A 19,364-nucleotide genomic window follows, 5' to 3' on the forward strand; every position below is an offset into this window, starting at 1 on the left:
AAGACATACAGAGACATATAGCTGCTTAGTTGATGATACAACCACAAAGTCGATCAATGACCTTAGGACAGGGTTTGGCAAATTTCTGAGCAACTACCTTTCTTCCACAGAATGTGAAAAGAAAAATTTGTCTTGAGGCATTATAAAAAACAGTTTCCACACTGCCTGTGGATTGGCTGTCCAGGTGGTGCTTTCAAAAGGGGAGCAGGGAGGTGTGATCCAGTTATTGGGGTATCACAACTGAGAAAGCAGGAAAGGATTTGAATCTGAGATGGAAGAAGAACAACTCCTGTTTACATGTGTTTTGTGGATTTACAACCATGTTCCTTGTTGGCTCTTATCAGGGTTACTGGGGGGAATATAGAATTCTCATTGGTCCTTATAAAATCCCAATTAAAGTTGTGGCCATGTTCTCAGCAGGAGGTCAAACGCGTTTCCGGTTGTTTCTAGTGGCCCGCAAGCAGCCACTTGTGATCTGCTCTGTTTCTGATTTGCATGGACACGACCTAAAATTGCTGCCAGATAAGTATCTGGTTTGTGAACTTCTGTGCTACTTGCAGATGATGTGGTTCTGTTGGTTTCATCACACTGTGCTGGAGTGGTCTGCAGTCATGTGTAAAGTCGCTGAGATGAGAATCATCATCCAACCATGACCTATGCTCATGTGCTTGAGGTAGTTTAATAACTTAACAAACAAACATCATAAACATGGATGAATGCAGTCATAGACCAGATGCAAAGAATCTGATGAAAAATGGCTTGCCCTCTCAACCTTCTTGATATTTTATTGATTAGAATGCTGGACTTGTGGGTTATCATCTATTGGATCAGAAAATATATCACTAATTCAGATGATAATGACTTGGTTACTTCTAAGTTATGATGTTATAGTGTTTGTGCACAGGACTCATTCACATAAATGTATCTCTGTTCAGATATCGTAGGATATCATGTGCTATAAGAGTTAGTGAGTTAGCTAGCTAAAGAGAACCATATGAAACAAGAGCATGTGGGGCTCCTTTGAAGTCATCATAATGAATCGTGACAATAATGCTATAAAGCAAATAATTTAAGCATACAAACACAATCCATATAAATTGTAAGTAAGATCAGCTGCAAACTCTAAGCAAGCAGAGAGCAGAAAAACAAAAGAGCAATTTATGCTTTTCACATCCACTTGTCCACCATGGTCGATGACTTTGAACAAACTTTCACCTCACAACAAGAAGAACCCGTGTTCAAATCCACAAGTCGACCTGGTGCCTTTCTGTGTGGAGTTTGCATGTTCTTCCCGTGACCTTGCAGGTTTTTTCTAGGTACTCTGGCTTCCTCCCACCGTCCAAAGAAATGCATGTTAGGTTAATTGGTCACTCTAAAGTGCACATAGGTGTGAATGTGAGGGTGAATGGTTGCTCTGTATATCAGCCCTGTGATAGACTGGTGACCCAGAAATTTCTAATAAAATGAATGCAAACAAACACTAAAACAAAGTTAAAAGCTAAAAGTACAGGTTAAATACAGATTTGTTAGGGTAAATGCCTATTTCACCTCAGAGGACAAAGTTACATCAGACTTGAGTCAGGAGGTTTACCCGAGGAGATGCTGATGAGCCACAGGTGTGTAATCTTTCCACTCATTATTGCTGATTTCACAAGTAATTACATCCCATTATACACTGGCAGAAAATTGCCACACGGGACAGGCTGTGTGAATGTTTATTTTGCAGATCACATTTCAAGGCCATATTAAAACTTTGTACAGTAGCTGCCATATGCAATTTAACTTTTTGAAATGGTTCAGTATTCACTCAAATTGCTTAAGTTTGAGGTAGCATTTAAGGTAAATAATTCAAAGTGAAAACACATTTAGGAAACACACTACAAAATATGTAATATAGTGCTGTGTTCAACAGCATAATTATCAGAGCTGAGCTGTTGATGTCAGCAAGAAAGCTGATGTCCCAAAGGCAAATAATCACACCATCTTGCCAAGTCTGAACTCCCAAGTAAGCCAGTCTAAACTTGATGTAATGTATTGAAAAGCACCCTTGGAGAGGAAACAATAATGTGTACTCCATAATAATAATTCATTTCCATTAAAATGTCAATGTCGTCATCAATCTTTATCATAAAGTTTAACTAAATTTTTGTTAGTTTGTTATGAATTGAGTTTACACAGTAATGCACTGCCTCCAGGAAACAGCCATTTGCTGCCACCTAAGATTTAACACTGACAAAACCTGTTCACATTCTACAAACAGAACTGCCTCCTACTCATCTTTTTAATTTGCCAAACCATATAAATTAAAGCATTACAACATTTAATAGTGCTAAACTTTACTACACTTAAATGCTTCTATCCTGCCATATTCAACAAATAACCAATACAAAATGTATTTAAATAGTAAAAAAAAATTAAGTGACGTAATAAATCAACTTTGCTCAGCATTCCATGTAAAATACATATGTCAAGAGATGTATATACAAACAAGAATCAGAGCATCATTATCTGGTATAATACTTCCATCTTGTGGCTGTGTATACGTAATGCAATGCACATGTCCAATCCTGATATCACTTCTAATTCACCTTGTAAGTACAAATCTAACTGCAAAATGCAGATTAAGTAAATGCTAGCAGGTTTGTGAATCAGATAGATAACTATCTACGAGTTTTTACTGTATAGCATTTACACATTGTTATACCTGGGTTCTTCTTGTTGTGGGGCAACAGTGCTAACCCCTGCACCACCGTGCCACCCCCTGACAAACAAGTTATCTCATTTGAATTATTCCAAGTATATAAAAACATAGGTTTCACTGGTTGATATTATAATAGCATTTAATGATCTCATTTGATTTCCAATAAAAGCCAAAACTGCTTGTGGCACATTCAGACTTTATTTAAGTGACAGAAATTGACATAACATCGAATATGAACATGGGTTTATCAGGTGACTGGCCAGGATGACGAAGTTGAGGAAGTTTTGTACTGCTGTCCACCAAAAGGCTACACAAGTGATGTTATGGGTGGGCTTTAAGTAATTCCAAAAGTCATATGCTTGGGAGTCATGAATGAAACTATCTGGCCATCAGCTGTTTCTTAGTGTTTTTTTCAGGCCTCAGAAGAATAATGAAACATTTTGGAGCAAAGATACAGAGCAGTAAACCATAGCTAGAGGCAAGAATTGCAAAAATCTCCACAGCAACAACATACTTCCCAGGAGAGCTGACGTAAGCAGGGACAAAGGCCACCCAGACAGCACAGAAGATCAGCATGCTGAAGGTGATGAGTTTGGCCTCGTTGAAGTTATCAGGAAGTTTCCGAGCAAGAAAGGCCAAAAGGAGACAGGTGCAGGCCAGCAGGCCGATGTAACCCAGAACCAGAGAGAAGCCCACCATAGAAGCCGTGGCACATTTCAAGGTGACCTTTGACCCTTGGAAACCCAGATCATGTTTTGGCACAGGAGGACTGAGGGTCAGCCATATGGCACAGATGATAACCTGGATAAAATGCTAACATTATAATTTAATAACATGCAGGCATAGTCACTCATAAACGATTGAAACATATTTACTAACAACTTGTACGTGTGCATTCCCCAATTTTAAATTGTAATGTTGTTGTACATAACGATTATCTTATAATATTTGCTTCTTACTAGTACTTTGTCAAACAAACAGAAGAAAAATACTAAATTATATGGAACTAAAGAATAACAACAAGTCCTCTAGGTATCGTACTCATACTTGATTTATATACTTAACTTACATAAATTACGCCATAACTTTTGGACTGTATAATCATGTAAATTATTATTAATAATAATAATAATAATAATAATAACAACAATAAAGCAGTGTTCATACCTGTATGCAGGTGAAGATGCAGACACTCCCTCTCTGTTGGCCTGGTCCAAACCACTTCATTAGGGATTCAGCACCAGGCCGAGCTGAACGGAAAACAGCAAGAACCACCATGGTTTTAACAAGGAGACAAGACACACAAAGAACAAAGCTGATCCCAAAAGCTGCCTGCTGGAACCGACAAGACCAGACTGATGGACGACCAATGAACCCCAGTGAGCACAAGAAGCAGAGCTTCAGAGACACAAGAAGCAGGAAGCTCAGTTCTGAGTTGTTGGCTCGTACCTACAGATGGATCAGATCAACATACGAAGATGGAGTCACCATAAGAACTATATATTTTTTATAAATAATGAAATGAAGAGTGAAACAAATCAGTTCTAAAAAATGAAATCATTTTACTCTGTATTCTTACCACAGGTGTTTGACGGTAGTAAATAAACACCACAAACACAGCTGTTGTCACAGCAGCACCAGACACAGCTGCTGTAGTCAGAGTAATACCCAACGTTTCATTGAAGGACAGGAAGTCCAGCTGACGTGGGACACAGGCAGTTTGTTCAGCGTTGGACCAGAACTCTGTTGGACACTGGTCACACTGAGAGGAACCTGGGGGAGGAAAAAGAAATGAGTAAAAGGATTCAAACATGTATCTTCTATTTTATGGAGTCATTTCCTCACCAGTTTTATTACTAATCTCTCCTTCAGCACATGGGATACAGTCAAAGCAGCAGACAGGTTCCCCTTTCCTGTTGGCCATTCTGGTTCCTGGGGGGCAGCTCTCACTGCACACTGAAACAGGCACCTAAACAAAAAGATAAACAAAGTCACAGTCCGATACCCTGACATTGATTTTAGCAGCAAAACACAGTAACTTGAAACAATTTGTTGACTAAACCACCTGATTGGATCCCGTGCTCCACTGAATCGCTGACTCATTGAGGTGGATATCAAACCCATCCACACGACCGATCAAAACTAGTTTTAGCTTTCCTTCAGGAGTGTTCTGCCAGTTGACAAGGTCGTACTTTGCTGGAATGTCAGCACCTTGGAAATAAAACATTTCCCCTTGTGGTGTGGTGAAGTTCACGTTGTTCAAGTGCTGCAACAGCTGAAAGCAGCAAACGTTGGAGAAACATTCTCATTAAAAAATCTTTAACTAACTTGAACTATCATCATTAAGCTGATTGATTATCAAGGTTACCTGTATAGGTTTGATGTTTTTGGGAGAGGAGCATGTGGAGCTGTTGTTTCTGGAATAACTGTGTGTTTGTGGGCAGGAGAGAAGACTGTGAAGGGCGTGAGCTGCAGCATACACAGCAAGATAGACGTTATATGACACCCTTAGCTGGGAAGTGTCAGTAAGAGGATGCTGCACTTCCTGCAGGGACTCTGTCCCACTGCACTGAGGTAGAGAAGCTTTCTGAAGAGACACCTTGACAAAAGATGAAGTAGAAATGTCTCTCAGGTTTTGAGACGTTGAGTTGGGAGCTGAAGAGGAGCGTTCAAAGAAAGGGGTGTCCCCAGGACTGCATCCAAACTCAGTTTCCCAGAATTCTCTTAAGAATATATCACCGGGGCGACGAGTTGGGTGCAAATTCCTGAGATAGGTTTCAAATCCAGGTATTGCTGAGCTTCGAATAGCCACACCAAAAACACCACTTGACACCTTCGAGATGGTAAGATCTTGGAGAAGATCATCACTAGTGCTCCAAGCCTCACTGGCGAGAAACTGTCTGTCAGTCACCTGCAGAAGTAGGACACTGAAATAACTAACAAAACACCGGACATTTTGTTTTTACAGAAGACACAAATGTCACTTGTAATTGCTCACATTTCTCTTGGCCAGTTCCAGAAAAAGTTCTTTCACATCAGTATACCAGCAAAAGACTAGAATCACCCTCACAGTCGAAGCTTGAATGGTGAGTGCTGCGCGTCTGGCATCACTCATAATAGTTTCTCTACGGACAGTCTCTATGAAGTCCAAGCACACTCCTTTTCCCTGTATCTCTTCCTGAAATGCCTGAAATGTTGAGGTCAAAACACCACAGATATTCAAAGACAATACATGTGTTATAGTGTAATATTAAAAATCAGATACCTGTATGGCCAATCGACCATAATCACTGTTTTCAAGAACAGCTCCAATCCAAGTCCAGTGGAATCGTATGGCCAGTTGTGCCATGGCCCGAGCTTGGTAAATATCACTGGGGATTGTTCTGAAGAAGTTAGGAAACTGATTCCGGTCACTGAGACAGGGGCTGCTAGCCAAGTAGCTGATCTGAGGGGATAACACAGCAAATATTATATATATATAAAATATGTGTATGAAAATGTATTTGACATTTTTCTCCCAAAGTAATGAAACTCACAACTGGTACAGAGAGTGGCCCCAGAATCCTGGACAGCATTATGCCTATTGTAGATGAGGATTCACCAATGAGCAAAGGAGCAGGCTGATCACCTGATGATGGCATCAGACACAAAATGTATTTGAGAAAATCTTTTTAAACTATAATAATATCATATGCCACATATTTATATTATACTATGTTATAATTCATACTTGCTGGCTTTGCCGGTTGTTCATTAGCTTCAGAATGAGATGTAGATGCTGTTAAGTTGCAGCTCTGTGTGTCTCCTCCAACCATTGACAGTGCAGCTTTGAGAGCCCAGGGGTATCTTCCACAGCAATCAAATATACGGTAGCCCAGCTTCACTCCTGGCAGGAGGCTGCTGTTGTTATTGATCTCTTCCACCGCAAAAGCCATAGCATACATGTATTTTAATGGCTCCAGATCTAAACTGAGACCACAGTGGACAGACAGATACACTCAACATGCTGTAGAAATATAAACATTATTAGCATCACCAGACACCAAACAGAAACAATTTTGTGATTTAGTTACCCAGTGCAAGACTCATAACGTGGCGGCTTAGTGAAGCTCCGCTCTATGGCTGATGGTATGTAATACACATTAAAAAGTCCGCCGATAATCACATCTCCATCCAGAGAGATGCTCTCGTTGCTTGGTGCACCCCACTGGGAGCACCCTGTAACTTCAACCACTGCCAGGCCAGCTTGTCTTCCCAGTATACTGAGGAGCAGCAGGGAGGGAGCTGTAAAGGGCCACCAAGAGCAGAGAGACAGGTGCCAATGCATGGATGCTGTTGTCCTAGACATTTAAAACATTTAGGTAACAGTTATCTGAAAATCAGGATATGCATCAACCAGAAGTGACATAAACTCACCTGCCAATAGTTTCACAGAAAGTGGTACTTCATAGATATCATTCAACAGTTTCTGTTACTAGAGACACATGCAACAAGAAAAGGCATAACAAACAAATGTCAGAACAAGTTAAGGTGTTATAGGAGATACAAACTGTTTTGTGACTAAAACCTACACCCTTTCTCCCTGCACTAGTGAGTATTTAGAAATATGAGCATTTATAAAAGTGTAAAGCCTTTTGCAAGGAGGTAAAAGTGATGACACAAACACACAACCCAAAATTATTCCTCTCTAGAGTGATGTTGGAAAAACAATTAAATGCTAGTAAGTGATTAGGCTGTGTCAGGCTGCAGCAGTGGGTGTGTGTAGGTACAGTATGATACTGGTAATATGTAGTTCTGACTCTGTGGGTCTGAAACCTCTGTCATAATGAGTGGAGAGGGTATTAAAATAAATTAATGTGACACAAAAGCACATTCAAGTATATAGTTTGAAGTTTTTTCAATAACTGCGCTAAATTGTGGATGAGATCAGTCAGAGATCAGAATGATTTTTTTGTCATTCACAGATAATATGGTTCGTTTAGTTTTATCTGTCTGTGACTTTCATCATGCGCTGAGGCTTGTTACAGTCATTTGTAAAGCAACTGGGATGAGAATCCACTCTGAGGTCATAGTTCTCTGCCAGAAAACGGTGGACTAGACTTTAAGTTTCTTTAAGTGTATGGTCTTGTTCACAAACTGAATGGATGTTGTAATAAAATGTTTTGGTAAAGTACCAAAAGACAAAATTCTTAATTTAGCATAGAGCCATGTTCCAATTTTCATCTTTGGTCGTGAAATTAATAAAGTGACAGAAAGAATGAAATCGCAAATACAAGTAGCCAGAATGCACATCAGAAGCAAACTGCTGTGATGAAACTATTAAATGGTCACAGAACAGAATATGTGGAGAAAGAAAGGGGAAGATTTAAATGTCATAAATAATAATTTACCAATAATAAACTGCTAATTTATGTTTACTTTTTTTAATATATTGAGGATACATAAAGAATGGTTTTAACACAGGTACAGATAAAACTAAACGACACACTCCTCCACAGGGCACTGGACTTACCTTTAGAAATCACTTAAGTCCTACACAGGTCCAAGTTTGCAAACCTTCAGTTGCAAAGCTTGTTACCAGACCCTACCCCTTACTCGCATTTATCACATCTGACCTGATTCACTAATAAAAGGCCTGTGACCTGACCTGTACCTATAGCCTACTCTAGTTAACCACTAAACAGCCATAAAATTAACATCACTTGGTGATGGTGCGGTGAACACTCTACATTTAGATTTATTTTTAGTTATTTGAGAGACGCTTTTATCCAAAGTGACTTATAAGTGAGGTCAAAGGTAAACAAAATATCTAAGCCAAGGAGAAGAACATTAAGCACTATAAAAAAAAGTTTTTCCATTTCATGAGGTGGGTTTGATTATGTATGCTGCTAACCCGATCATTAAGACATTGCAGTGGTCGAGACGACATATGACCAGAGCCTGCACAATGAGTTGGGTTGCATAGTCTGAAACGTAGGGTCTGATCTTTCTAAAGCTGAAAAGGGCAAATTTGTATGATGTAGAGCCAGAGGAGATGTGGTCAGTAAAGCTCAGTTGATAACCTGCAGGGTTCTGGCAGACCTATTGGGAATGGTCATTGAAGCTGCTGCAGCCAGGGGGATCTGGTGGTTCCCAGTCGCTGCACATACATGTAGATCAAGTAAGATTAGGCCAGAAGACTGAGCCACAGGTTTTGCAGGTGGCGTGAATTCTACGACCCTGAGGAGTGCTGTTTCTGTGGCATGAGCACTCTTGAAGCCAGACTGGTTGACATTGAGGAGGCTGTTCCTAGAAAAGAAGTAACACAGTTGATTGAAAACTTCTCATGGAAGGGCTTTAGCCAGGAATGGAAGAAGAGAGAGCTGTCTGTAATTGAGGAGAATTACCGTACAGTTATTGGGAGGTCAAGAGTAGGTTTGTCAAGTAGTGGGGTAATCTGGGCCTGCTGAGATGAAGTGACTCTAACTAGTCGGCGGCCACACAGCCTCATACTGTTCACCGCCCACATATCCAGTTGCTATCAATCAGCTGCATTCTCAATATATAATTGATGACAAATGTGTTAAAAGAAAAGCCTTTATTTTAAATCCTTCCTGGAGACATACAGTGGCTTGTAAAAGTATTCATACCCCTTGTACTTTTCCACACTTTCTCACATTATGACCACAAACATAAATATATTTTATTGGAATGTTATGTGAAAGACCAACACAAAGTGACATACAAGTGTCAAGTAGAAAGAAAATTATACATGAGTTCAATTTTTGTTTTAAATAAAAAACTGAAAAGTGCAGCGTGCAAAAGTATTCAGCCCCCTTTTCTCTGAGTGCATCCAATTGCCTGCAGAAGTTGCCTGATGGTTGCTGACTGATTGAATGTTGACCTAATGACTGAATAGAGTCCACTTGTGTGTAATTTAATCTCTGTACAAATACGGCTGTTCTGTGACAGCCAAGAGAATATTGGGGAGCAAACAGCATCATGAAATCCAAGGAACACACCAGACAGGTCACTGTATGTCACACCTGGCCATGAAATGTCTTGACATGGCCCAGTGAGGGGGCTCACAACATTGCTGGCGCCTACTTTGCTTAACCTGATACCACCACTTGACTTCAGAAAAACTTTCCCATCACTGGATGATTTTTAGAGACAGAACAATGAGTAAAAATGTTGCTTATCTCAGAGAAGTGGGTGTGGAGTTTTGTAACCATTCCCTTGGAAAACAGCCTGCTTTTGTACAGAGGGTATTATTGGAAATAGGTTTGGGGTGCGAAAGTTGGAATACCGATTAAAGAGAAGGAATACTGCAACTGATTTATATCTCAACTTCTATTAATCTAGTACAGATATTTTTTCCCGAAAAGCCACTGGTTACATTTTCAGTGGAAACTGAAAACTGAGTCTCTGAGAGACATAGCAATAAAAAAAGATCTCCTTATTCATATGAACCATGAGTATTTCAGTGAGGATCTCACATGACGTACGCTGTGAGAGCTTCCAAGAACCATCAGAAGTGAGGCCCTGGATAAGAGGTGTGCAATGTCTCATCTTCATTATTGCTAATTTCACAAACAATTACATCCACTTGTACACTGACGGAAAGGAGACACACAGAAGAAAAAGAAGGCTGTGTGCGTGTTTGGTGTTTTTTACATGGCTTTGCAGATCATAGGCCACGTTTGTGGAACATATTAAGAACATACAATAGAAAAAAATATACAGTAACTCTCATATGCAATACAACCTTTAGAACACAGTCTATATTGTGTTCACTCCCACAAATTAGATTTCAGGTCACTTTTGACAAAGTCATTTATTTGAAAGCGGCTTTTCCTTTCAGGCCCATCCTGCAGTGACAGTGGTGAAGTAAGGACTCATTTACAGAAGAAGAAATAGAACTAAACCAACCTCTTATAGCATAAAGGACCATAAACAACACACTCTAATCAGCATTATACACACACAAAGATGTGCCAGGTATGCTTATACCACTGTGTTTTAATTTACAGCCCAAAACTTGTCATTATACAGCACTAGTTTTAAGATGTCCTCTTTTTCTGTCCTTTTAGCCTTTATTTGACAGCTGGACAGTGGAAAGACAGACAGGAAACATGGGTAAAGAGAGCGGGAGGGTGTGACGTGCACCAAAAGTTCCCCATCAGACTCAAACTGAGGACATACAGTGTTCAGTAAACCAGTCGAGCAACAGCATCATACTATAGTTAGTAATGGTTCGTGCCAATAATAATGCAAGTCATTATTATCTAAAAGATCAATGGGATTTATAACCCTGTTGCTCCTGTGACTTACGTTTAGTTTTATCTGTACCTGTGTTAAAACAATTCTTTATGTATCCTCAATATTTTAAAAAAAGTAAATATAAATTAACATTTTATTATATGTAAATTATTATTTATGACATTTAAATCTTCCCCTTTCTTTCTCCACATATTCTGTTCTGTGACCATTTAATAGTTTCATCACAGCAGTTTGCTTCTGATGTGCATTTGGACAGGTACGGCTCTCAATTTGACTCAACTTAAGAATTCAAGATTAAATCATCTTACTCAGTACAGTGGTTACAGCAGATAGAAAGTTTATGTATTAAGTATGTGTATGTTGCAAATATTGGAATAAATAATAGGAAAAGATTGTTGTACAGCTGTATAGGTAGCAAGAAGAAGTGTGTCACCTGTTGAAATTTTGTAGTTTTCTGCATTGATTTCTCATAACATGTGATCTGATATTCATATGAGTGGAGCATTAACAAATATAATGTGACTAAAGTAATAGCAAAAACAAATTATAACCATGAAATCCTAAAAGGTTCACATACATTTTCTTGCCACTGTATGTACATTTCTTGAGAAATGTAGAAAGAAGAAATCAGTGCACCATGAAATGGTATAAGACTTCCATCTAGTGGTCAATATTTGGTACTTGTAGTTTAAGGAAAATGACAGATATCAGCAGTTGAGATAATAGTTTAATTTTTTATTTATTAATTTAATTAATGCACAGTAATGTACAGTGTAATGTAAAGTTCTAATATTACTAAATGCTGTTAAAGGAAAGTAAATGGTAGCAGTTTTGTTTCTCTCACAGATAACATTTACACTACTAATCTTTATTTAATTTTAATTAATTCATGATTATGATATAGTACAAACAGCATTATTCACAAGCTGTAATGTCCAGTGAATAAATTAGGTATTCATGTAATGCATTTTAATACATCATATTACTATATTCATTAAATTAATAATATTTTTATAGTTTAATAGTTTGAAGCATGAACTATGTCTCAGTATAAGAAAAGATTTCATAGAAATTTGGTTAGCAAAAAAAATCATACAATTATTTGTGACACATAAAGACCTGACTTTATTTAAGGCATAAAAATCTACATATTAAATAACTTGAGCATATATAACATAACATGTGGTGACTAGCCTTGTAGTACTGACCAACAAAGGGGTTCACAAGAGGAGTTGCGTCGCCCCGGAGTTGTGGAGACACCCCTCCACAAATGTGATTAAAAGGTCATATGCTTGGGAGTCATGAATGAAACTATCTGGCCATCAGCTGTTTCTTAGTGTTTTTCTCAGGCCTCAGAAGAATAATGAAGCATTTTGGAGCAAAGATACAGAGCAGTAAACCATAGCTAGAGGCAAGAATTGCAAAAATCTCCACAGCAACAACATACTTCCCAGGAGAGCTGACGTAAGCAGGGACAAAGGCCACCCAGACAGCACAGAAGATCAGCATGCTGAAGGTGATGAGTTTGGCCTCGTTGAAGTTATCAGGAAGTTTCCGAGCAAGAAAGGCCAAAAGGAGACAGGTGCAGGCCAGCAGACCGATGTAACCCAGAACCAGAGAGAAGCCCACCATAGAAACCGTGGCACACTCCAGGGTGACCTTTGACCCTTGGAAACCCAAATCACGCTTAGGCACAGGAGGACTGAGGGTCAGCCATATGGTACAGATGATAACCTGTATGCAAGGTACACACATTAAAATTCTAGTATTTAGTACCAAGTTAAGTGACTTTATATAAACAGTGTTCATACCTGTATGCAGGTGAAGATGCAGACACTCCCTCTCTGTTGGCCTGGTCCAAACCACTTCATTAGGGATTCAGCACCAGGCCGAGCTGAACGGAAAACAGCAAGAACCACCATGGTTTTAACAAGGAGACAAGACACACAAAGAACAAAGCTGATCCCAAAAGCTGCCTGCTGGAACCTGACAAGACCAGACTGATGGACGACCAATGAACCCCAGTGAGCACAAGAAGCAGAGCTTCAGAGACACAAGAAGCAGGAAGCTCAGTTCTGAGTTGTTGGCTCGTACCTACAGATGGATCAGATTAACATACGAAGATGGAGTCACCATAAGAACTACATATTTTTTATAAATAATGAAATGAAGAGTGAAACAAATCAGTTCTAAAAAATGAAATTATTTTAATCTAGATTCTCACCACAGGTGTTTGACGGTAGTAAATAAACACCACAAACACAGCTGTTGTCACAGCAGCACCAGACACAGCTGCTGTAGTCAGAGTAATACCCAACGTTTCATTGAAGGACAGGAAGTCCAGTTGACGTGGGACACACGCAGTTTGTTCAGCGTTGGACCAGAACTCTGTTGGACACTGGTCACACTGAGAGGAACCTGGTGGAGGAAAAGGAAATGAGTAAAAGGATTCAAACATGTATCTTCTATCTTATGGAGTCATTTCCTCACCAGTTTTATTACTAATCTCTCCTTCAGCACATGGGATACAGTCAAAGCAGCAGACAGGTTCCCCTTTCCTGTTGGCCATTCTGGTTCCTGGGGGGCAGCTCTCACTGCACACTGAAACAGGCACCTAGACAAAAAGATAAACAAAGTTACAGTCCGATACCCTGACATTGATTTTAGCAGCAAAACACAGTTACTTGAAACAATTTGTTGACTGAACCACCTGATTGGATCCCGTGCTCCACTGAATCGCTGACTCATTGAGGTGGATATCAAACCCATCCACACGACCGATCAAAACTAGTTTTAGCTTTCCTTCAGGAGTGTTCTGCCAGTTGACAAGGTCGTACTTTGCTGGAATGTCAGCACCTTGGAAATAAAACATTTCCCCTTGTGGTGTGGTGAAGTTCACGTTGTTCAAGTGCTGCAACAGCTGAAAGCAGCAAACGTTGGAGAAACATTCTCATTAAAAAATATCATCATTGAGATGACTGATTATCAAGGTTACCTGTATGGGTTTGATGTTTTTGGGAGAAGAGCATGTGGAGCTGTTGTTTCTGGAATAACTGTGTGTTTGTGGGCAGGAGAGAAGACTGTGAAGGGCGTGAGCTGCAGCATACACAGCAAGATAGACGTTATATGACACCCTTAGCTGGGAAGTGTCAGTAAGAGGATGCTGCACTCCCTGCAGGGACTCTGTCCCACTGCAGGGGAAAGACAGAAGATCAGATTTAGTTTGGAGTGGTGAAGACAAATATGATGAAAGAAATGTTTCAGTCGTATGTGCAGCTCCTGGACTGCATCCAAACTCCGTTTCCCAGAATTCTCTTAAGAATATATCACCGGGGCGACGATTTGGGTGCAAATTCCTGAGATACGTTTCAAATCCAGGTATTGCTGAACTTCGAATAGCCACACCAAAAACACCACTTGCCACCTTCGAGATGGTAAGATCTTGGAGAAGATCATCACTAGTGCTCCAAGCCTCACTGGCGAGAAACTGTCTGTCAGTCACCTGCAATTAGAAGAGACCACAATAAATGTCAAGAGAAAAGGCTGAAGTTTACTTACACAGTGTCTTTGCAATCCATGTGTTGATGAATCTCCTAGTCTATATAAATGTTGATGATAGTGGCTCACATTTCTCTTGGCCAATTCGAGGAATATTTTCTTTGCATCAGTATACCAGCAAAAGATTAGAATCACTCTCGCAGTCGAAGCTTGAATGGTGAGTGCTGCGCGTCTGGCATCACTCATAATAGTTTCTCTACGGACAGTCTCTATGAAGTCCAAGCACACTCCTTTCCCCTGTATCGCTTCCTGAAACACCTGAAATATTGAAGTCACAACAACCTATGTACCCGTACTTATATGTTGGCACATTTTCCGTCAAGGTATAATATAATAACAGAAAGAAAAACCTGTATGGCCAATTGACCATAATCACTGTTAACGATCACAGCTCCAATCCAAGTCCAGTGGAATCGTATGGCCAGTTGTGCCATGGCCCGAGCTTGGTAAATATCACTGGGGATTGTTCTGAAGAAGTTAGGAAACTGACTCCGATCACTAAGACAGGGGCAGCTAGCCAAGTAGCTGATCTGTGAAAATAACACACATATATACATACACTATGTATAAATAGTTGCTTATCACAAGTTTTTTAATGAAGGTTATGAAACTCACAACTGGTACAGAGAGTGGCCCCAGGATCCTGGAAACCATTGTGCCTGTTGCAGATGAGGAAGCACCAATGACCAATGGAACAGGCTGATCACCTGATGACAGTATAAGAGCTAAGGTTAAACAAGGATAATCTTCTCTTATTCTATCATCATACATTTAGTTTTTTTGGGGCATATTAATTAGTAAAAGCATGATAAATGATATCAGATCATACTTGCTGTTTCTGTCAGTTGTTCATGAGTTGCTGAAAGAGGTGTAGAGTCGCAGCTCGGTGTGTCTCCAACCAGTGACATTGTAGCTTTGAGAGCCCAGGGGTATCGTCCACAGTAATCAAACATACGGTAGCCCAGCTTCACTCCTGGCAGGAGGCTGCTGTTGTTATTGATCTCTTCCACCGCAAAAGCCATAGCATACATGTATTTTAATGGCTCCAGATCTAAACTGAGACCACAGTGGACAGACAGAAAGAGTGAATTAAATAATCTACAGTGTGCGTCTGTGAAATATAAAAATATACATTTACATCAGTAGGAAAATGACAAATATCCAAAACTGCCATAAATAAACAATGGACTTCTTATACTTGATTAAAACATGCATATTGTGATTACCCAGTGCAAGGTTCATAGTGTGGTGGTTTGGTGAAGCTCCGCTCTACAGCTGAGGGAATGTAATGTAGATTAAAAAGTCCACCAATAATCACATCTCCATCCAGAAAGAAGCTCTCATTGCTTGGTGTGCCCCACCGGGAGCACACTGTCTTTTGAACCACAGCCAGGCCAGCTTGTCTGCTCAGTATACTGAGGAGCAGCAGGGAGGGAGCTGAGATGGGCCACCTAGTGTGGAGGGACGGGTACCAATGCATGGATGCAGCTGTTCTAAGCATACCTGTTACCTAAAAACATTTAGGTAACAGTTATCAAATAGTCAAAACATGCATCATCTAGAAGTGACATAAGCTGTGTGAAACACAGTGCATAAATACTGCAGCATTAAACCTGACAACAGAGTACATTAAAACTGAATGAAAACTCAAACAATATTCAACATTTCCTTTCATCAAAGAGCATTCAAATCCAAGTCCAAATGCACAAACATGTCATTTACCTGCAAGAAGAATGGGAATTACCAACAGAAACATATTTCACCTTCTCAAAAATGTCTTATCATAAGATAAATTTGAGTTTGAAAATGATACCTTGAATACAACATAGCCCCCTCCCTCTCTGCACAAGTGAACTGTGTGTATATGAGTATTTATAATGGGTGTAAAACCTTTTGCAAGGAAGTAAAACTGATGACACAAACGCACAACCCAAAATGATACCTCTCTAGAGTAGCAGTGAAAAACAATCAAATACTGTCATGTGATCAGTCTGCATGAGCTTATCAGTGCTGTGTGTGTGTGTGTGTGTGTGTGTGTGTGTGTGTGTGTGTGTGTGTGTGTGTGTGTGTGTGTGTGTAAAGTAAGTTTGCTGTCCATCTAAACTGGAGAAGTTGCTGAAGCAGCCATAAAAGTAAGCACTTTGAAAAATGACCTGTGTGGAAAATAATGAAGGGACTACACTTCACACTACTGGCTGTCTATTTCCCACTTATTTTATTTATATATGACCGACCACAGATGGTCTCAAGTAAGGCAAAGAACGGTATATATACCTGTATTGTTGGGTCTGTTGAAGTATTGTGTCATAATTTGGCATTGTTCACAGACCCTTAAAATAACCAAAGATTTATTTATAATCTAAAACAATCACTATATCTCCACTGGACTACCAGAGAGTGCACAACTCAATACATAATCAATTGCCCTAGATCGGTGTAGCAAACAAACCCATCAACATCATGTGGCCAAACTTTGTATGAAACCCACTCACACTGTATTCAAAGAGTTTGGGAACGACAGCAACTCGAACACGAAGTGGTAGGCCACATAAACTGACGGAGCGGGGTCAGCAGATGCTGAGGCGCATAGTGCGAAGACATCGCCAACTTTCTGCAGAGTCAGTCGCTACAGACCTCCAAACTTCATGTGGCCTTCAGATTAGCTCAAGAACAGTGCGCAGAGAGCTTCATGGAATGAGTTACCATGGCCGAGCAGCTGCATCTAAGCCATACATCACCAAGTGCAATGCAAAGCGTCGGTTGCAATGGTGTAAAGCACACTGCCACTGGACTCAAGAGCAGTGGAGACGCGTTCTCTGGAGTGACGGTAATCTGATGGACAACTCTGGGTTTGGCGGTTGCCAGGAGAATGGTACTTGTCTGACTGCATGGTGCAAGTGTAAAGTTTGGTGGAGGTGGGGTTATGGTGTATAATGTATAATATGGCACAATATTACATTCAAAAAATAATTCAAAGAACTATTAGAGCTATTTCACCTTAACTGGAAATGGCTTATGTTTAACACCTAACCATTATTAAAAGTGTTGGGCTGCTCATTTTGAATTTAATACAGCATATCCAACATATTTCATCCAGATGATGTCTTTGTCAAGGAAGGCCTTGCTTATCCACACATATTGTGACAGCATGTCACCTGCCGAAAACAGTAGGGAAACAATTTGCTTTCAAAATTAAAGCAATTGGTTTTGCCAGTTCCCAAATGCTTACAGTCTGTTTGCAGCACGGTAGTAACTTTTCTTGCTGGTGAATTAATCAAAATTTTAAGTTTTAAATTACTTGCTATCATTTGCATTCTCTTTTTGCACACTTCAGCGGGCAACTTGGAAACACCACACAAACAAAACAGACTAACTGCCTCTCATTAGCTAAATACTGCACCATGTTTTAAATACTGCCTGAGCTTCTTGTTTTGTATGTTAGAAGACAATCTGTAAGCTGTAGAAAAACAGGTCAATGTCCTATAATTAAGTATTTGGCACTGTCCAGTCACTCTTCAGCAGACATCCTGCTCAGTGAACTTGAATATAATAGACTCTCTGTAGTTACCACTTATATCTGGGTACCATTACTTTGGCTGTGCAGACACAACACACATATAGACTGGATAGCTGGGATCATTCTGAGGTGATGTTTAGGTTGCTCGAGCTAACTCTCTGCCTCCTCCAGCCATGCAATTGCAGGATTTCTCTTTTCCTGGGCACCACTCTACCCAAAGGCTGGGGTGCACTGCCTGTCAGGCCTGAAATGAAAGCTATGGATAAGTGCATTGGTGTGTCTTTGGCAGCTGGCATTATTGAATCGTCCACTTTTCCGGCAGAAGCTAATTGCGGCTTTTACAAGACCCTCTGACCCTGCATTCACCCCTGGGGATTGACCAGCATCACAATTATAAACAAGCAAATCTGCCCGTTACATCCACCTGCTTCTGAGCAGTTACACAGGGCCACAAATTTCAAACTAAGAAATGATCATTTGTATATTGTAGAGGTATGTGCTGAAGACTTCTGTACATACACCCAGTAGAACTATTTGGTGTGCAGTGTTCCAGATTTTAAATAATGGTGTGTTCATGCTGAACTAGTCTGTTTTTCTGCTGATGGTATCCTCAAACAGAGCTTTAGGAGATTTTGTGGAGCTTATAATAGATCAGCCACCAGTGTTTCAACACGTCTGCCTTTCATTAACTTCATCTACCAGTTTGTTTCTTTATTGTTCTCCTTATCCTGTGCCAGATGTTCATATATTTTCCACCTTGGAAGCTAGTTATTTTACAAATAGCTCCTCTTTCAGAGAATGTAGCTGTCTGAATGTAGCCTATTGGGTTTATTATAGGGTTTTTATTAGGTTTTTTATAACTCTCTTTCTTAACTTTGTTTATGAGCTGAAAGGTGGAGGTCAAACATGCAAGATCAGCATGTAGTCCTCTCTCTTTGATTTCTAAGAAACAGTGTACTGTGACTCATGCCTAAGACTTAAAGCATGACAGTCTAGGTTGGAATCAGTACGGGGAATTGTTTTCCCAGAGCAACAGGTGTGTTGTTTATCAGCTCTATTATCCAGCTCTATTATTCATTTCATGAGCAATTACATCCCATTTTGTTTAAGGCATCATACGGGAAAAGCTTAGGCTGTTTGTGACTCCATAATGAATAGATTTTGAACTTGAGCTGTATTCCTGATTAATTAGTACTTTGGGTAAAACAGGAAGTAAACATAAGTTGTTGAAATCACATTTTAATATTTTATTGCATTGGTAGGAAAATGCTCACAGTCCTCAGATGAGCAACAATATAAAGAAAAAAGGATGGTGTAACACTGAAA

The 19,364-nt window shown here is 39.9% G+C and overlaps 2 protein-coding genes across 2 annotated transcripts; both read right to left on the reverse strand.

Annotated features, from left to right (window-relative positions):
- Nucleotides 1–3,079: 3,079 nt before the first annotated feature.
- Nucleotides 3,080–9,209, reverse strand: LOC113165380 (extracellular calcium-sensing receptor-like). The gene is made up of 14 exons (XM_026364807.1): nucleotides 9,088–9,209; nucleotides 8,783–8,989; nucleotides 6,775–6,963; nucleotides 6,432–6,670; nucleotides 6,238–6,329; nucleotides 5,967–6,146; nucleotides 5,700–5,888; nucleotides 5,396–5,612; nucleotides 5,070–5,284; nucleotides 4,767–4,976; nucleotides 4,547–4,670; nucleotides 4,281–4,474; nucleotides 3,869–4,150; nucleotides 3,080–3,502 (listed from the first exon to the last, which is right to left on the reverse strand). The coding sequence occupies exons 1-14, from the start codon at nucleotides 9,207–9,209 to the stop codon at nucleotides 3,080–3,082; spliced, it is 2,883 nt and encodes a 960-aa protein (XP_026220592.1).
- Nucleotides 9,210–12,274: 3,065 nt separating this feature from the next.
- Nucleotides 12,275–17,411, reverse strand: LOC113165388 (extracellular calcium-sensing receptor-like). The gene is given in 13 exon segments (XM_026364819.1): nucleotides 12,275–12,697; nucleotides 12,775–12,951; nucleotides 12,953–13,057; nucleotides 13,188–13,381; nucleotides 13,454–13,577; nucleotides 13,674–13,883; nucleotides 13,959–14,465; nucleotides 14,591–14,779; nucleotides 14,872–15,051; nucleotides 15,137–15,228; nucleotides 15,351–15,577; nucleotides 15,748–15,972; nucleotides 17,260–17,411. Coding segments are annotated over 13 exon segments (2,805 nt in total).
- Nucleotides 17,412–19,364: the final 1,953 nt, after the last annotated feature.

This window comes from Anabas testudineus, chromosome 13, assembly GCF_900324465.2.
Source record: "Anabas testudineus chromosome 13, fAnaTes1.2, whole genome shotgun sequence".
In the NCBI taxonomy this organism is placed as follows: Eukaryota; Metazoa; Chordata; class Actinopteri; order Anabantiformes; family Anabantidae; genus Anabas; species Anabas testudineus.

What these genes read in the sequence shown, in the direction of transcription:
- LOC113165380 (XM_026364807.1), bottom strand. Translation starts at nt 9,209, where the DNA reads ATGTGGGCGGTGAACAGTATGAGGCTGTGTGGCCGCCGACTAGTTAGA. An exon ending in TCAATGACCATTCCCAATAG is followed by an intron (nt 6,964 to 8,782) that starts GTCTGCCAGAAC and finishes GCTGCTCCTCAG; the next exon opens with TATACTGGGAAGACAAGCTG. An exon ending in AGAGATTAGTAATAAAACTG is followed by an intron (nt 4,475 to 4,546) that starts GTGAGGAAATGA and finishes TTCCTCCCCCAG; the next exon opens with GTTCCTCTCAGTGTGACCAG.